The sequence below is a fragment of the Aythya marila genome, assembly GCF_965140915.1.
Source record: "Aythya marila genome assembly, chromosome: 21".
In the NCBI taxonomy this organism is placed as follows: Eukaryota; Metazoa; Chordata; class Aves; order Anseriformes; family Anatidae; genus Aythya; species Aythya marila.
The window spans coordinates 5,561,817-5,577,854 of NC_139062.1; the positions used below are offsets into that span (position 1 = coordinate 5,561,817).

Sequence of the window (16,038 nt, forward strand, 5' to 3'; positions counted from 1 at the left end):
AAGTGGGGGAGAAGAGTTTGTGTGTGAAGTATCTATTCCACTTTAGCATTCCTTACAGCTATATTTTACACATCAACCTTTCCAGCCATCGTAATTCTCAATCTTCTTAATTCACTCTTTTCTACCTCCCCTATTCATCACTTGGACTAATCTCTCTGGGGAAACCTGCTTGCTGCTTAACCTTTCACCCCAGTGTTAAACAGCTAATTTCTCTTTTCTAGCTACTGGTCCAAGCAGCAGGTTAAACTTTTTTGTTTGTTTGTTTTTAAAGGCAAGGTAAGTGTGTGGTAAAAGGAACTACAGTAGGTTTATAACATGTAAAAGGATAATGCTTTTGTCATAAATACCTGCACACCTTTTTCACGTATCAGTAATGGAACTGAGTTACAATTAAACTTCAGTGTAAAACTGCCAGTGCAAGGAAATTAATCTTCCTAAGTCTTGTTAAAGGATATTTTTATATACCCTTTTAATGTCCAAAGCTAGAAGCCAGGCATTTAGTGCTAATATTTGATTTACAGCATGATCTTTTTCAGCTGAGGGGGTACTCACCAGCTTGCCTTCTAGAACAGTTTAAATTAAATACAAATGAATTGTACATGTTATGCTATTAATTTTTCTGAAAGACTTCTAAAGGTCACTGAACACAACAGGTTAAGACATTTATTACAGCTCAGTATTTTTAGCTTCATGTGATTCATTTCTTGGGGTTGTTTTTGTGGTTTATTTTTTCCTTTTTTTTTTTTTTTTTTTTTTTGCAGCTTCATAGCAGTGGAGAACACCGAGAAGTATTGTGTTCTCATTTCATCTAAGGCTGTTTATTTCCTCAAGAATGGTGACTACACAGACCGTGATGCCATCTTCCTAGAAGTCAAGTATGATGATCTCTACCACTGTCTTGTTTCAAAAGATCATGGAAAAGTGTATGTACAGTTGACGAAGAAAGCTGTTAATAAAAGTAGTGGTGTAGCAATTCCAGGTCCATCCCAACAAAAACCAATGGTAAGAATTGAGCACCTACTGTTACATTCATGTGGGGTTTCCTTTCCCCTAAATACTAGTGCCGAAAATATTTGTAGTTATCAGTGTTTGGTTTCCTGTACTGCTCAACAATGAAAACGTCCTGACAGCAGTGAAGATAGCTGCTGCCAAAGTTTTAAGTAATGATAAAACTTGTTCCATAAAGATTCTGAGAAAAGCTGATGGTAAAATCAAAAATATTCCTGAACAACGAAGTTACAATAGGAAATGTTTCTTTACTTGAGAAAAGATTAACTTTACAACACATACATGGAACTTAAATACTGTGCTCTTTGTTTTTACTCTAGTTTTCTCTTCTCCTCACATATATTGTATTTTTTACTTCTAAATGCCTAGGATTTGAAAGTCATATGTATGTCATACATGTAAAAGTTAATCAGAACTCTCACCTCTAAACCCATTAGTTTTTTTGCTTCGTTACAGTAGTTGCTCAGGGTCTGTTTTACAGACAAGGTTACAAGCTCACCCCTGACCCAAGTCAGTTTACATTCCAAACAGACAAGCCAGATGAAAGGTAGGAGAGGAAGCGAAGGAAATAACTTCAAATATTGCAAGATGTTTCTGCTCTCACCCAACAATACCTAATCTTTGGCTACCTGCCTGTCTGTCTCATTTCTTCTGTGCTGCACCTCAGCACTAAGAACAGGTCTCCACTGAAACATTTCTATTCCTTTACACAGACTTCACGCATAGGCGACCCAATTTCTTCAGTTAATGAAGTAATAAAAAATACTCTGCTTTAGATAATAGTAGTGCCAAATTAACAATGAACACATTTCTTTTTTGCAGGTCAGTGTGCAATCTGAAGTTCTTGCAGTAAAACTCTGTCAAGAAATAAACTATGCAAAGAGCCTATATTATGAACAACAGCTTATGTTAAGACTCAGTGAAAATCAAGAACAATTAGAGCTGGACTCTTGAAACATCTTCCTTACCAACAGAGTGAATTGCAAGAATCAGTCTGGAGCTGATGGTATTCTGTAACTAAAGAAAATACTATATGGGAAGGAAATAAATATGATTTTAGTATTTAACTATATGGAATCATTGTGAGTAAGAAAATAAGTGTGGTGGGCTTTGTTTTGTTTTTAAAGCATTAGTTGTATAACTAAGATACAGCTGAAATGCATCTGTTTCTGGGAGAAGCCTGTATTTTGCTAACATGTATATATGTAAAAGTGTTTCTTGTAAATAAGAAGGTACAGACCAGGGTGTTGGTATAAACAGAAGTCTGTTTACTGTGTAAAGAAATTAAAGGATCTATACTGAGTCTTACTGCAGTACCTGAAACCACCTGTTCTCTCTCTCTTTGCTTTTCACAGTTCAGGAATCTAGGTAAGGGTTTAAAAAAAAATGAGTTAACTGCAGCTGTTGGAGCACAGAAGTCCTGTAGTTTTTAGTTTTAACACTGTAATTAGGTGTATTGATTTTTTTTCTTTTTTTATCACTAGTACAGCTAAATGTATGTATACTTAATATTCCACTGAAATGTCATTGTTTTTAACAAAATAATTGTGTTACATTAAATATTGCAGTGATGACTCACTAGCTCAATTACATTTCCAAAATACTAGAAAAGATAAAGCTGAATCTGTACTGATCCAGAACTCAGACTTAGCAAAGTCTGTACTTGTGAAGGCTTCCAAGTTGTTTTGAAAATAGTTGAAGTGAGCAGCCCTGGAAACCAAAATCTTTAACTTCACTTTTTCCCTCCACTCTGATTGAGTGTAAATATAGTTAGCTGGTTATTGTAGAATTCTCCTAGCACTGTAAATGCCTGGGATGGGGGGGAGAGACATCACTGCATCATTTGTCTTAATGACAACCTCTTCAAAATTAAACTTTTTGAAATAATAAAAATAATATGTTTTTTCAAGTGTTGTATATCAAATGAGTATTTGTCTCATCAATTTTAACCAAGCTAGACATTGAGGAATGTAACAGAAGGGATACCCTGCAGGTAGGTGTGTGGATTTGTTTTTGTGGTTTTCTTTTTTTCTTTTCTTTTTTTTTTTTTTTTTGGCTTCCCCCCCACCCCACTCTAGTTTTCATGTGTGCTCCCTGGAGATAGTTCAGCAACTGTGCTGAATATTTGCATGCAATACGGCACTCTGCTATGCAAGGCTCAAATGTGATTACACGATTTTTGCAAAACTGTTCAGTAACCTTTTGCAGATTTCAGCAGCCTTTTAAGTGTTGATTTTGTAAGCCTTTGACTCAAAAATAAGAAGTCCACTATAACTTTACTTTCATCTTAAATTTACCTTTTTATATCCTTTATGGTAAAGGCATACAGGAATATTTTTATACTGAAGGTTAGAAGTAAAACTGTTTTTAACTCTTGTACTGTGAAAGGCGGAGGACCACTGTGTAAGGACAAAATGTAGTATCAGTGGATGTGTGTATGGTCTGTGACTGGAAATCAAAATCCACAAAGTCCATTATGCAAATGAAACTGATTTAATGCACCACTTTTGTATATTTCTTTGTATAATTTTAAGTAAAGTGTAGAATTCAACAAGTGCATTGGCTCAACAGTGCTTTAACATGTCAGTCCCGTTGGACTCTGCTACTAAGACTTCCTGCTTCTCTCCCTTGTAGGACTCTTTTTTTTTTTAATGCAGAAAACGTCTAGTTGCTAAAACTAGAAAGTAGGTCGGCAAGGTGAATAAAAGTAGTTCAGAGCTCTGTGGTGATAAGTTACAGGCAAAAGGCTTGCATACTTTGTTTTGCAGCAGCTAAGTAAGGAGCTGCTAAGCAAACACCTGAAAAGAAGAATGATAGTATACCCACTGAGTGACCTGAACCCAGAGAGTCACAGGAGGTAATGGATATAGCTAATGTATTTTATTTCTTTTGGAATGTGCATAACCTGTTTTTTGGCTGGTGAAAACGATTAAACTGAACATTACTTAAAACTTCAGTGTACCCGCTGCCCTCGATGTATAGGAGTGCCATGGACTGTTAACTGGCTTAGATTATTCTGTGTTACAATGCTGTTCCAACATTGTTACTGTGCTCCTTTCAAGTACAGTGACTGAAGTTGCTCATTCCTATACAGACGTGCAGAGTTTTCTCTTATGGGTACATATACAGTGCTGATTACGAGGAGTGATCTACAGCCCTACATGCAAGAAATGCATATCCTCATTGAGCATTCCAGAACAAATTCAATTAGAACTCTGGATTTCTTCTATGATTTTTTTTTTAAAGCTCAGATATTACTTGTTGCTGTAACCCAACTATTTTTATATTATTTCAGAACTTTTACTGTGGACTTCCTATTGTTATTGGCATTACTAGCATTATTACTAAGTGAATAAATAGAACTTTCAGATTCCAAGAGCCATACTCAAAAATAGTTTTCAGAGGAGGTAGAGAGGAAGTGTAAGTCTCTAGCTTTCACTGAAATTCTTAAATCAAACACAAGCTGTAAGCAGACAAGACAACATAATTCTGTTTACCAAATTATGTAAAGTTTTGAGCTTCATGAAAACAGTATGCTTATCCTTTAGCTTGGTTTCATTTAAGGAGAAGGTATGACTTACAGCAATAAAAGCAGATTGTCTTGATATTTCAGAAACTGTAGGGAAAAAACAATTACTGATGAGAGACAGAAACCCATCTTTTTCCCCCGGACACTCTTTAACACACAGCTAATACAATTCAGGAATGAAAATACTTTTTTTTATACTCAGTTGCTCAAGTATCTATAAGAAGCTGTTGATAAAGTCTCCATGCAGCCACCCACCTTCACATGCTGATAAAGGTTAAATAACCCCATCAACAACGAAGGCAGTATTTATGAAAACAAAAACACACAACCCATGCACTGATAATGCTAAAGTAGAAATACTCTGCTACTGCCTGTTAGCTCTAATTAATTTTACCCAGATTTTGATGAAAACTATGCAACCTGTTCTCTGCCTACTCAGCCCAACTTCATTTTCTTACTGTAGCAATTTTTTTTTTTAATGTGTGAGCTACTTTATTTAAAGTACAGGCAGTGAAACAGGAAATACAAAATGAGATATGCCTGAAATAAGGTAAACAGCATGCAAGATGTGGATAATATCCTTCCCTTCCTTCTGCTCTTGAATAGATTTTTCTAATAAATCAGCTAGATACTAGCTGAACATCTTAAGCTGTTTATCAAAAAAGTGCAGTGCTTACATTTTTGTGGAGAGAAAGTAAGTGGCTAGAAGTTCCACATCTCAAAATGGAGACAATAATCATAATGCATACTTATGACAAGGAGACTTTGATCTATTTGCTATCCCATTTCCTAGACTGCATGATGTTTTATACCATTTATCTATTATCTCATCAGTCCTAGATTTACTTTCTAGGATCATAGGCCAAATACATGTGTACATATATACACACACACACCAAACAAAAATTATTTTTCCCCCTGTAACACAGTTTAGCACTGACCTGTTTCCTACAACCCAAACCACTAGATGATGACTCCTTCATGAATAACCTCACGTGCACTGCTTCTCTTCCTTGAAGAACATTCCTCTATCTGTTAATCACAATGTTTTCACCTCTGGTACCTTGGTGCGAAAAGCAGCTGTCTAGGTGTACACACTCCAGGTTACAGGCAACTGTAAAGATTTAAAAGCAGAAAAACAAAAGACACATTTTAATATAACATGCACAAATACCTAACTTGGTTTCTCATAAAGAAACATTGTATATGGTTTGTGTGTATGTATACATTATACACATAAATTTCTTAAACTAATTTTGAAACGTGATAGCCATACTCCTAATAACCTCTATTCTTAGAAGCATAGTTGCTATAAAGAAGGAACACAGAAATACATGTAGGTCTGAAAAATCAGACTAAGCCCAGAGATTTGCATTCTATTCCGGACTTCTGTAACATTCAAGCTTGATGGTAGACTGTTAATCAGCACACCTGAGGATGCTGTTTTATCACAGGTGAGGCTAGGACCAAAAGAATTCCACCTCCCCCTTTGTAGCATTGGTTCAAATTGATTACAGCCTAGTGGTAGTTGGCCTGATAATCTGACAGCCTTAAAAAAGGAATCAGGACAGTTCAAATCTATCTGCCTCACTAACACCATAGTTACCAAGCTAAGAAAATGTTTCATTATCAGAGGTCAGCGCACAGTTTCTCCAAGGCAGAGATGTAGTCCTTTCCTAGTTCTCTATCATCAGACTTTCTGGAATGGGAGAACATGAGTAAAAACAGCACCAGATGTGTACACAAGGTTGGGTCCCCACACTGTGACTGGATTTGCACATGTCTCAGCTATAATACAGTGCAGTGTTAGTCATGAAAGGAGGTCTGCCAAAAAGAGGAAAAAAAAAAAAAAAAGTTACTCATTAACCACTGACAAACAGTGAAAATTTCTTTCCCTATTTTCCCTCAGTGGAACTACAGCATATTCAAGTATAGAAATAAAAATTATCTTGGAGCTAAATGCAGTTACATAAGAGGTGCATACCTACTGCATTATATCAATTCTATTAGCGGCCTGCTGTACAGTTACATTGTCTCAATGCAATCAGACTCCAGAATCACAAGGGGTTGATTTGGGGGTGGGTGGTTTGGAGTTTTTTTTGGTAACTGACACACTGCTGCCCAAGCAATGTGCCCAGCACATGCAGTTCTCTCAGGGGATAAGAATAACCTTGTACCTCAGGCCTATTCTGGTCTGACTCAAAAGTACTAAAAGGCCATGAGAGAAGTAAACAGCTTTCATGTGCGTTTACATTTTGGATAAATGGATGGGTCACCCAAAGGACAAGGATTGTGTATGGAGGCTACATAACAGTTGTTTCTGTGCACTAAAAATGCCAGCCAAGAAAACAAAACAAAACAAACACACCACTGGATACTCTGGATACTGCAGCTGTAGAGAAATTTTTAACCAATAGAGAAATCTATCAAATCAACCAGCCCTCAGCACTCTAGAAACTACACCAGCAAACACTTGCATTGACCTTGGTGGATGACTGACCATACTTGATGACTTCGAGGCAAGCACCCCCAGTCAGCAGTGCAAACCACGAGGTAACAGAAGAATGATGTGGCAAAAACCTGTGCCTGCATATTTAGATGAGGAAAACCACCAACAACAAAAAAATAACACCCTTTTCAGGAGCAGACACCCCCCAACACACACAAGCACAGATCCTTATTTTGATAAGGCCTTGACTGCAACTCAAACACCACCAGTGATCTCTCCCCCCCAGTGTGCACCACTGAACCTCAGACCTGCTTTGAAAAATGTTACCAAGCAGAGTAAGCACAGCAGAAATTTCAGACATCTCACAGAAGCATCACAGCACTCATGAGGAAAAAAAAAAAACAACAGCAGAATTTGGCCCAATTTCAGGCAATTAAAGTACAAAAGTTAACAGCAGTTCAGTATCTTAGTCAACCACATTTACATGCAGTGAAGTGCACAGGACTTGCACCAGAACCCGGAACCTTGCTCCCACTTGCTCTTCCTTACCACAAGGCCTGCCTGCAGCTTTGCAGCACCCTAGCTCACAGTTTCTACACCAGCACAGTGGGCAGATAAATGAGAACAGCACTAGCACAATCGGGTGGCAGCACTGAATGGCAGGTTAGGGTGTGCTCCTTTCTGGGCTCGTGTCTCCCTGCAGTCACCTGCAATCTACCAGGCAACTGAAGCCTTTTTCTCTATTTTTTTCCCCCTCCTCTTTTTCATCATATAATTCTCTCATATGAGGACAATGCTCTTGTAACCAGTAACATTTTAAAGTTAATTCTTAACATTTAAGCAGAGAAATAGAAAAATATATGCAAATTTAACTAATTCAGTAACACCTTTTACAGTATTACCATGCAGTGAGGGGAACATCCCAGAAATGTAAAGACTACACTTAACACTCCTTTCTGTGACAGAATATGTCTTTATTTGTGGTACGATAGCAGTTGCACTATGAGTTATGAGGGTTAGGCAGAGACAAATATACTTAGCTGTACAGGCACCCAAAGAGGCTGGAATTATAGCAACATCTATTTGCTGTGGGTTCCTGGGGAAGTTTGAAATAACTCACACAAGGCACACAAACACACTTTCTCACCTTGCACACACCAGCAAGACTTCTGGACCCACCGGTTTCCTTCCATTGTTCACCCACGAATGCTGAAATGTGAGCAATCTGCAATTGAAACCATGTCACTAACCAATCAGTGAGCCCTGCACGCAGAGCCCAGTGCTTATTCCACAGAATAAGCATCTCCATCCTTTCTGGGTTACAGTCAGCAACACTTCTTCCCACTACCTGCACTGTAGTAAGCAACGGGCTTCCACCCTAAGCAAGACACACAGAAGAGTCTCAGCACTTGCTCTCACAGAGACAAGGGGAGAGGAGGTATTTCTGGAAGTCTGGCTCGTATTCAGAAGAGAAATGTTTCCTTTGGCTTGTGAAAGTTGCTCAGACTGAGAGCAGTAAGAGGCTGAAGAAGCCAGCTTTCTATTCCCTGTTCCATTACTCTTTTTGATTGGCACTTTAATGAGGGCGCTAGGGGTCGACCCCCTGCCAGGGGGCTGGTTCATGCCCCGTTTATCTCACAGTCCATGTAAGACTAAAATAACACGCCAGGCTGAGTTTCACTGGCTTGTGATCCAACAGCCCACCATGATGGATTGAGTGACTGCAGCAAGTTGGCAGCTAAAGTGTGTTGTAACAGTATCTTTCTGTCAGCACAACACAATGGATTTGCTGATTCCTGGGTTTTCCCAGTGTTCACCGTCACCATTGGCTCTGAATTTTCTAAAGTTCATTTTCCAGGGGGCTGCAAAGTGATAATAAATAACATACCAAAGGTTATGCCAAGCTTTTCTTCCCCTCAACTGCCCTGCTGCTGACAAAATAGGGCTGTGGTGCCAGCTTTACTGCAGCTGCAGGAGCAGCCCCGAATTCCTATTACTCACTTCCAGCAAGGGGCAGCTCTATTACTCCTCTCATGTGAGCTCATTCTGCCAGGGATGGCCTGGAGCGCAGGCCGTGTCACCCCGAGCAGCGCAGGGAATGCCATCGGACATGAGAGGAGGTTGCTATGTACGTCTCACTGGGAGAGCTGCAGGCTCATTTGGGGGCCAAGTTCACAGAGTGCAGATACAGAGCGCACAAGCCACAGATTTTGTGACCCCCCTCACTTACTTTGCATGGCTCAGAACCATGAAAATGACCCATAACTGACCTAGAAAGTCTGGAAACCCCATGTGAGGGACAGATTATGCTTTAGACCCCTTTCTTTAATGTTACAGCATAACCTCATATAGCTTTTATAGTAAAACCCCAAACAAGAGGTTTCTTTCCTTTAAAAAGTGAGTTATTAGGGAATGAACTGAACTTTTATTTTTAGCCATCTAAAGAAGTGCTGTATGCACTACTGTAAATTAAGGCTTTCGTCTCTGTGCCATTTCAATATACTCTGTGTACTTTTTATTCTCCTTGCCACAGCCTGTGAAATGAACAACGCACCTCAAATGCAGGGGAGAACATTCTTATCTTCAGCTGTTGCCACCTTAACCCCTCCCAGACAGAATGAGCAGATGACCTCCACAACCAAACAGGCTTTTCACTTACCTTACAATGATTTTTCGGCAGCCCAAATTTCAATAAGCTAACTCCCCCACTCCCCCAAGTCAGACAAATACCCCCTCAATCCCCAGGCTAATAAAAATAAGGAAGGTGAATGCTGTTTTCCTTGCTTAGGGGAGAAAAATTGTTTATGTCTGTACAACTGTCTACAGTTCCCCATTTCATTTAGTCCTCGCACGAGGCAGTGCAAACAGCCATAAATACTTCGAAACGCAACCTGAGAACTTAAAGTGCCCCAATATCAGTCTGGTCATTGCAGGCAACCAGAGCTGATCCCACTTCACCCCTTCCCATCTCTAGGGCACTAGATCCAGCTAACTCTGGGCAAACTGAAGAGTGGTCCTGCCAACAAAAGGAGTGACTGATACAGCAAATGAGCAAGGAAGGTAAGAGCAATGAGAAAATGGATGTGTACAGGACTTGGAACAGGGAGAAGGCACAGGGATATGAAGAGTGTGATGGGGAAAAGGGGACAGACTGAGGAGCTGCTTGAAGAAAATAATGGCCGCTCTCAACAGCAGCTTTCTACATTGACAATATGAATCACTCCACACCACAGATTTCAACTTGTGGTGCTGGAGAAACAAGCCTCATGAGTTACAGATCTGTGTTTGTGAAAGAGAAGAAACGTTCTTAACTGCAAACTGGCACAGCAGCAGCACACAGGGTCGCTACTGGAGCAAGTCTCTGCTAGCAGAGAGGTAATTAGCCTAATTCTTTGCAGAGCTCCTCTAGAGAATCCAGTTCATAGTTCTGTGCACCCCAACACTGTAGCCTGCAGACACATTACTCATCCAGCTTTGATCTAGCTACCTCAGAGACTGCCAACAATACCGACACAGCAGAGTGAAACAGAAGATGTGCTGTGAAAGCGGTTTGGAGCTGTATTGAGGCCGTCACCAGTCAATCCACCTAGCCAGTTCAATCCCAGCTTGTATCTGCCTACACAAGCTGCTGCAGCCAAGCCCTAAATGCTCCTCAGGGGAGAGCCAGATACACCTTAGCACACTAACACAGAAGAGGGCATATCAAGCATATAGCCAGAAAGCCTGGGAATTATTAGGAAAAATGAGTGGGTGGGGGAGCTCAAGGGACCAGTGGGAGGATGCGGGAAATCAGTAACACTGATTTGAATAACTGGTAACAATTATTAGATCTTTTTTTGGTATGAATCATCTCTCAGAGACTCACCATTTGAATGATGTCACTCAAGGGGCAGTAAAAAAAAAAATACAGTAGAAAGAACAAGCCTCCCCTGACACAAGGGTTTCAAGCCATAAGGTGAATGGCCAAACAGGTCTGGGAAACTTCACCAACATGTCTGAAAGGGAGTGAGTTTTATGGTGCACATACACTCTAACTGGCAGATCAGACAGGCAAATTTGTCTTTAGGAAAATCATGGTGTTACTTAGAGCTCTGCTGAATCTCTTCAAACTGATGGAAAAAGAGTGGCCTTGCTCATCTGGTGACCGCTGAACTTGTCCTTGCCCCATTGGTGGCACTTGCATTTGAAAAACAACAGTCTGCAAAATTAGTCAGCCAGAGCCATCCCCAGAGGACAAAACAAAATCAGAACAACAAACCAAAGGCCCACAACAAGCAAACAAAGTGAATTTGAACAGAATCCATTCTGGGATTGGGTTCACCAAATGTACAAAAATGTTCCTGTCATTACAGGGGAAGGGGCAGCAGAGAGCAGTGCTGCCTTACGCTGATTTCAACTATTTTTTTATTTTTTAAACAACTGCACAAGGAGAAAAAATGTTTGATAAAAAGCTAGTAGCATCAGCAACAGCCTGATGTAACAGGCAGGCTGAGGAAGCCAAGTGCAACCCCACTACCATTCATACTCTCACAGAACCACATCCCTTTCTGTCAGTAGAAATACCGAGCTTCCACATCCATACTACATTTCTTCTTCACCCACTGGGCAAAATGCTGAAACATTAAGAAAGCAAAATGACATTCTTGTCCTCTGGTACGAGAGGACAGAGTGACCTGGAAATGCTGAAGGTAAGCTCTACAGCAGGCATGGTCATTCCAGCCCCCACTTTGGTGAATCCTTTCCCCCAGTGCTGGAGCCACCACAGCTTCCACTCTGCTGCAATGCTGGGCTGGCCCAAACGCACATCTGGACAACATGGTAACGTCAGTCTGAGCTCCTGTCCTTCCTCAACACCCAGGAATTTGGGATACCAAGGGAGATGCTGTCAGTACTACTTTGCAGCCAATCACCTAATGTAAACCTGGCAATGGCTGAGGAGCTGTATGTGAACCGAAATGTGCATGTAGTGCGAGAAAAACTTGACCTCCTTCCCAGATCCAAAATGGGGGAGGGACACCATCATTCTGCACTGAGCAGAGCAGGAGGCAAAGCTGAAAATACTGCTCCAGGAAGGCTCGCAGCTCCCTGAAGTCAGCGCTTATCTCTAGGTTTATACAGTGATCTTTCCATTTCAGACACAGAGCTCCTGGCATTTACCCTCTGAAGCTTCACTACCGGTAAAAGTCTCTTAAAGCCTCTGCAAGGACCTCTTTTACGGAATTTAAGCACACACACACAAAAATACAGGACTGGAAATGCTATGCAGCTTCTAAGCAGGCAGCTTCTATTGGTTTCACACCTTCCTCACCTACAAGGAGCGAATAGGAAGACCAGAGAACTCAAAGTTCTAACTTCAAACATTGATTTTAACCTAGAGAACTAGGGTTTAAGTGCTCTACCTGATGTTACTTTCCAAAGAACTCGCCACACTATTATCTTTAATTTGCTTGGAGCTTTGGAGATAGGAGAAGAAGCAGTAGGCATTTTGGAAAAGGTCAACAAACCAAATTCTGCCCTTGGTTCCATATCTCTGGAGCAAAGCCCATGATTTACATAGAGGTCATGTGAGTAAGAGCCAAACTACACCATGTACAGTTAACAATATATATTAGTAACTGAGAACAAAATTAAGCCTAGCGGTTAGCATAATGCTATGTTTTTACAACATCTGTCAGCAATTATTTGTATTTACTTGCACTGCAAATGCAGAAGAAAAGTCGGAGAAATATAAACATCAGAATTCCCTGAATTCCCACCAGTCTTGCATCTTCCCACAAAGAAACTCTAATCATTCCTGTTTAGATGCTATTTGTTCCCTGCCCTATCCAGCATGGAATTTCTTCCCAATTCTCTATGACCAGAAATTACTGGTCCTGTTTCTACACTGGAACAAACACTAAACCCACTGCAATTAGTGGCATAAACTTCAGTGCTCTTAAGAGAGCAATTAGACCTCTAATACTTTCTGGACTCCAAACAGCTAATCAAACTCCTTTTGGTTCCTTCTCTCCCTTTGGCCATGCCTTGCGCCACAGCAAAAAGAGGAGGCAGGGAAAGCAAGGGTTGTGCTCTACTCGAGTTGTACTCCACCTGTGCAATGCAGGGTGAGGAACAGGTTAGCTGGGTGAAAAGTTCACTGCAAGCTGAGCTGTCTGTTTCTCTTGCTTAATTTATCCGATATTTGGCTAACCTTGCTCTGAACCCAGCCCCCAAGACCCCCTTCCTCTCATCCCTCCCCAGCGGGCTCATGTCAGCCAAAGACACCGCCCCTTATCCCCTTCTCCCTGACCCTGCTGAATGGAGCGGGGGCTGGGACAGAGGGCCAAGCACAAAGCCCTTGCACTGGAGAGATAATAATTATTTATGCTCGAAACTCCAACAGGCCTCGTCCTCAGGAGCAAAACTATCAGTTCCACAGTCAGCAAAATTTGCCTGATATCGTGTCCAAGTTTATCAGTTTTCCCAAGGCTGGATGGCACCCAGCCCGCACACCCCCGCTCTGCACCATGATGCTCGTCCAGGGACGTGGCGCTGCCTGAGGAGCTGGCAGCCTAAAACGGCCCCGATCCACGCTGGCAGACCTTGTAGGGGGACTGGCACACCGCTCCTACTCGTTGTACCCATGTCCAAGGTATCAGTTAGCCCAGTATGTCCACTGCCTCCTTTCCGCAGCTTGAGAGAGAGCCTCAGAAACATAGCAGACACAATATTGCAAAAGGCAGAGCATTAACTGCAATAACACTGGGAATAAGTGGGAAGATGCTTGATGGTTTTCTCCCCTTAAATCCCACACAGTTGTTGAAGGAAAGGCTGGGACGTTACTGCTGCTCTTTGGGAGGAAAGGATTCCCTGATCCCATGGGCCTTTATGCAATCTGTAAGCTACTCAGACAGTGCACTGTGCGAAAGGCTTTGTCCATCTCCGCAGACTGACCACTGCCAGTGCCTGCAGCTTTCCCACATGTCCTCCCCTGCCCCCAGAGGTGCTCCAAGAGCACCCTGCAGTCACGCCGCTGCGCGGGCAGCAGCAGAGCACAGCCTCACCTCCCAGAAAGCACGTTCAGCGTCACCTCTTGATTACACACATCAGAGCTCTGAGCCAGGTGATGCAGGCCACTGGAAAAACTGCCCAAGAACGTACGTTTTTGACAGGCTTTCATTATTTTCCTGCTGTGCTTGGGACTGCTACCAGCACTCTCTGGCACAACAGAAAATGCATTCGATGGCCTTCTCAGTGACTGGATACACCATCAGAAAACAGCACACAACCCAACCCTGCCGTGCTTTTACTGCTCTGCCAAGCAGCTAGCACTCTCATGTTTAATCCCGGACTTTACGAATCAACATGTTTTTATATCCACCTGCTGGCACTCCCTGCCTCTATGAGATGGTGAGTTAGGATGCGTCTAGACTCAGCTAATTAACTCTGCTAACTGATAATAATACTTTCCTGTAAAGCTTAATTTTGTTATACTCTTTGACCTGACAAAGGACTGTATAGCTGTTCCACAGCTTTGATACACCTAAGCTTTTAATACATCTGCAGGAACTCTCACAAGCAGCATATTATTATTGACATGTATCATCACAGCGCCCCTAAACACTGTTACAGTATCACTGTGCTGTCCCACTGATGACGGGCAGGGGAACAGACTGACAGCTTTACAGTAAGTGGAAATTCCTCGTGGTCAAAGAATAATATTAAAATGGCTTCTCAGGATCACCAAATGACCTTGCTTTGACACACAGCTTAATTTGTCTGTAAACAGTGCAGACTGGAGCAGTTCTGATGTGGTCACCAATTTGGTGACACCATCCATTTCAAACTTTACTACTCCCACACAGAGGTAGCACAAGATCGGTCTGCAACAAAAGAGTCCTTGTTATTAAAGGAATCCCAGGCCCTTATCAAAGAACATGATCCAGCATCCCCCACCTAACCCCTGCATATTTTCAGGGCATGAAAATTGCTATGAAGAGCCAAACAAGGCTGTCAGGAAGACATCAAACTTCAAACAACTGCATTAGAAAAAAAAAAAAAAAATAATCAAAGGATACACACCAAACACTCAGCTCACGTTGCATAACTCACCCAGTATCTGTATTTCTCAACAGTACAACCTGCACAGGTACCACTGCATCAGGATAATATCACCATTAAAATAACAGACAACTGTTGCAGTTGTCAATATCAACAGTTTTTTGTGCAAACTTTCAAAGCCTTCACGAGATTTTAACACCTCTTCAAAACTGCTGAGTCTGTTCACAGCCACGTAAAAAGGAATGGGATGGACACAGCAGCTGTACAGACCGACACAGAAAATCAGTCGCAGAATCCAAGCATCCTAGTTCTGGGCTCCTTCCATTCACCACACAGGAAAGCAAAATTTTTTTGGGTGAAAGAATTTGTGTGAATTATACCAGCATGGGAAAACTAAGGGGAAGAGGAACAGAAATGCAGTGCAACGGTTTACAACTTCTGGCTTAAGAATCACAACATTAAAGAAAACAAAAAGAAAGAAAGAAAAGCTGATGCGATTATTTTAATAATTTCTCGCCTATTCCCTAAACCCCAGCATTCACAAACCTAGAAAAATAGTTTAGGAAAGCGGCTTCCACCTTACAGACGACCCATACAGGGCCCGCCATGCCCCCTCAACATGGCCGCCGGGTTGCCACCCGCAGCCAGGGCACACAACCGGTTTCTCGCCCTTGTTTTGAGGCGTTTTCTTACGTTTTGTTTTGTTTTGCTCCCCCAATAAACAAATAAATAGATAAATAAATAAACTCGGTTCACCTCACACCCGCCTCTCTGGAAGGTTCGGCGGCAGGCGTCACAACGCGCACCCCCCCCCCCTCCTACCGGCCGTTAACGGTCCCGCGCGCGGCCCCCTCAGGGCGCTGAGGCGAGGCCGGCGGCCAGGCCCCCGCGGGAGCAGCTCCCCGGCGGGGCCGGGCCCGGCCGTCCCGCAGGCGGGCGTGCTACCTACCGAGCAACCCAAATATTAAAAAATTGCTGCCATGTGGAACCTATTAGGACATTTTAGAAGGAA

The 16,038-nt window shown here is 42.0% G+C and overlaps 1 protein-coding gene and 1 long non-coding RNA gene across 4 annotated transcripts in view; one reads left to right on the plus strand and one right to left on the minus strand.

Annotated features, from left to right (window-relative positions):
• The window catches only part of VPS13D (vacuolar protein sorting 13 homolog D), a 103,746-nt gene extending 100,283 nt beyond the window's left edge, over positions 1-3,463 (plus strand). For 2 of the 3 annotated variants that reach the window (XM_082777161.1, XM_082777162.1), the window contains exons 69-70: positions 762-1,002; positions 1,831-3,463. In XM_082777161.1, coding sequence (XP_082633287.1) covers positions 762-1,002; positions 1,831-1,962 — 373 coding nt within the window. In that variant the 3' untranslated portion in view covers positions 1,963-3,463. The remainder of the gene's footprint in view (positions 1-761; positions 1,003-1,830) is intronic. The other variant, XM_082777163.1, reaches the window with a different exon arrangement.
• A 185-nt stretch (positions 3,464-3,648) lies between these two features.
• LOC309886350 lies at positions 3,649-6,276 on the minus strand. The gene is made up of 3 exons (XR_014318919.1): positions 6,183-6,276; positions 5,479-5,651; positions 3,649-4,624 (listed from the first exon to the last, which is right to left on the minus strand). It is a non-coding gene; the product is annotated as an uncharacterized lncRNA (long non-coding RNA).
• Between the last annotated feature and the right edge of the window lie 9,762 nt (positions 6,277-16,038).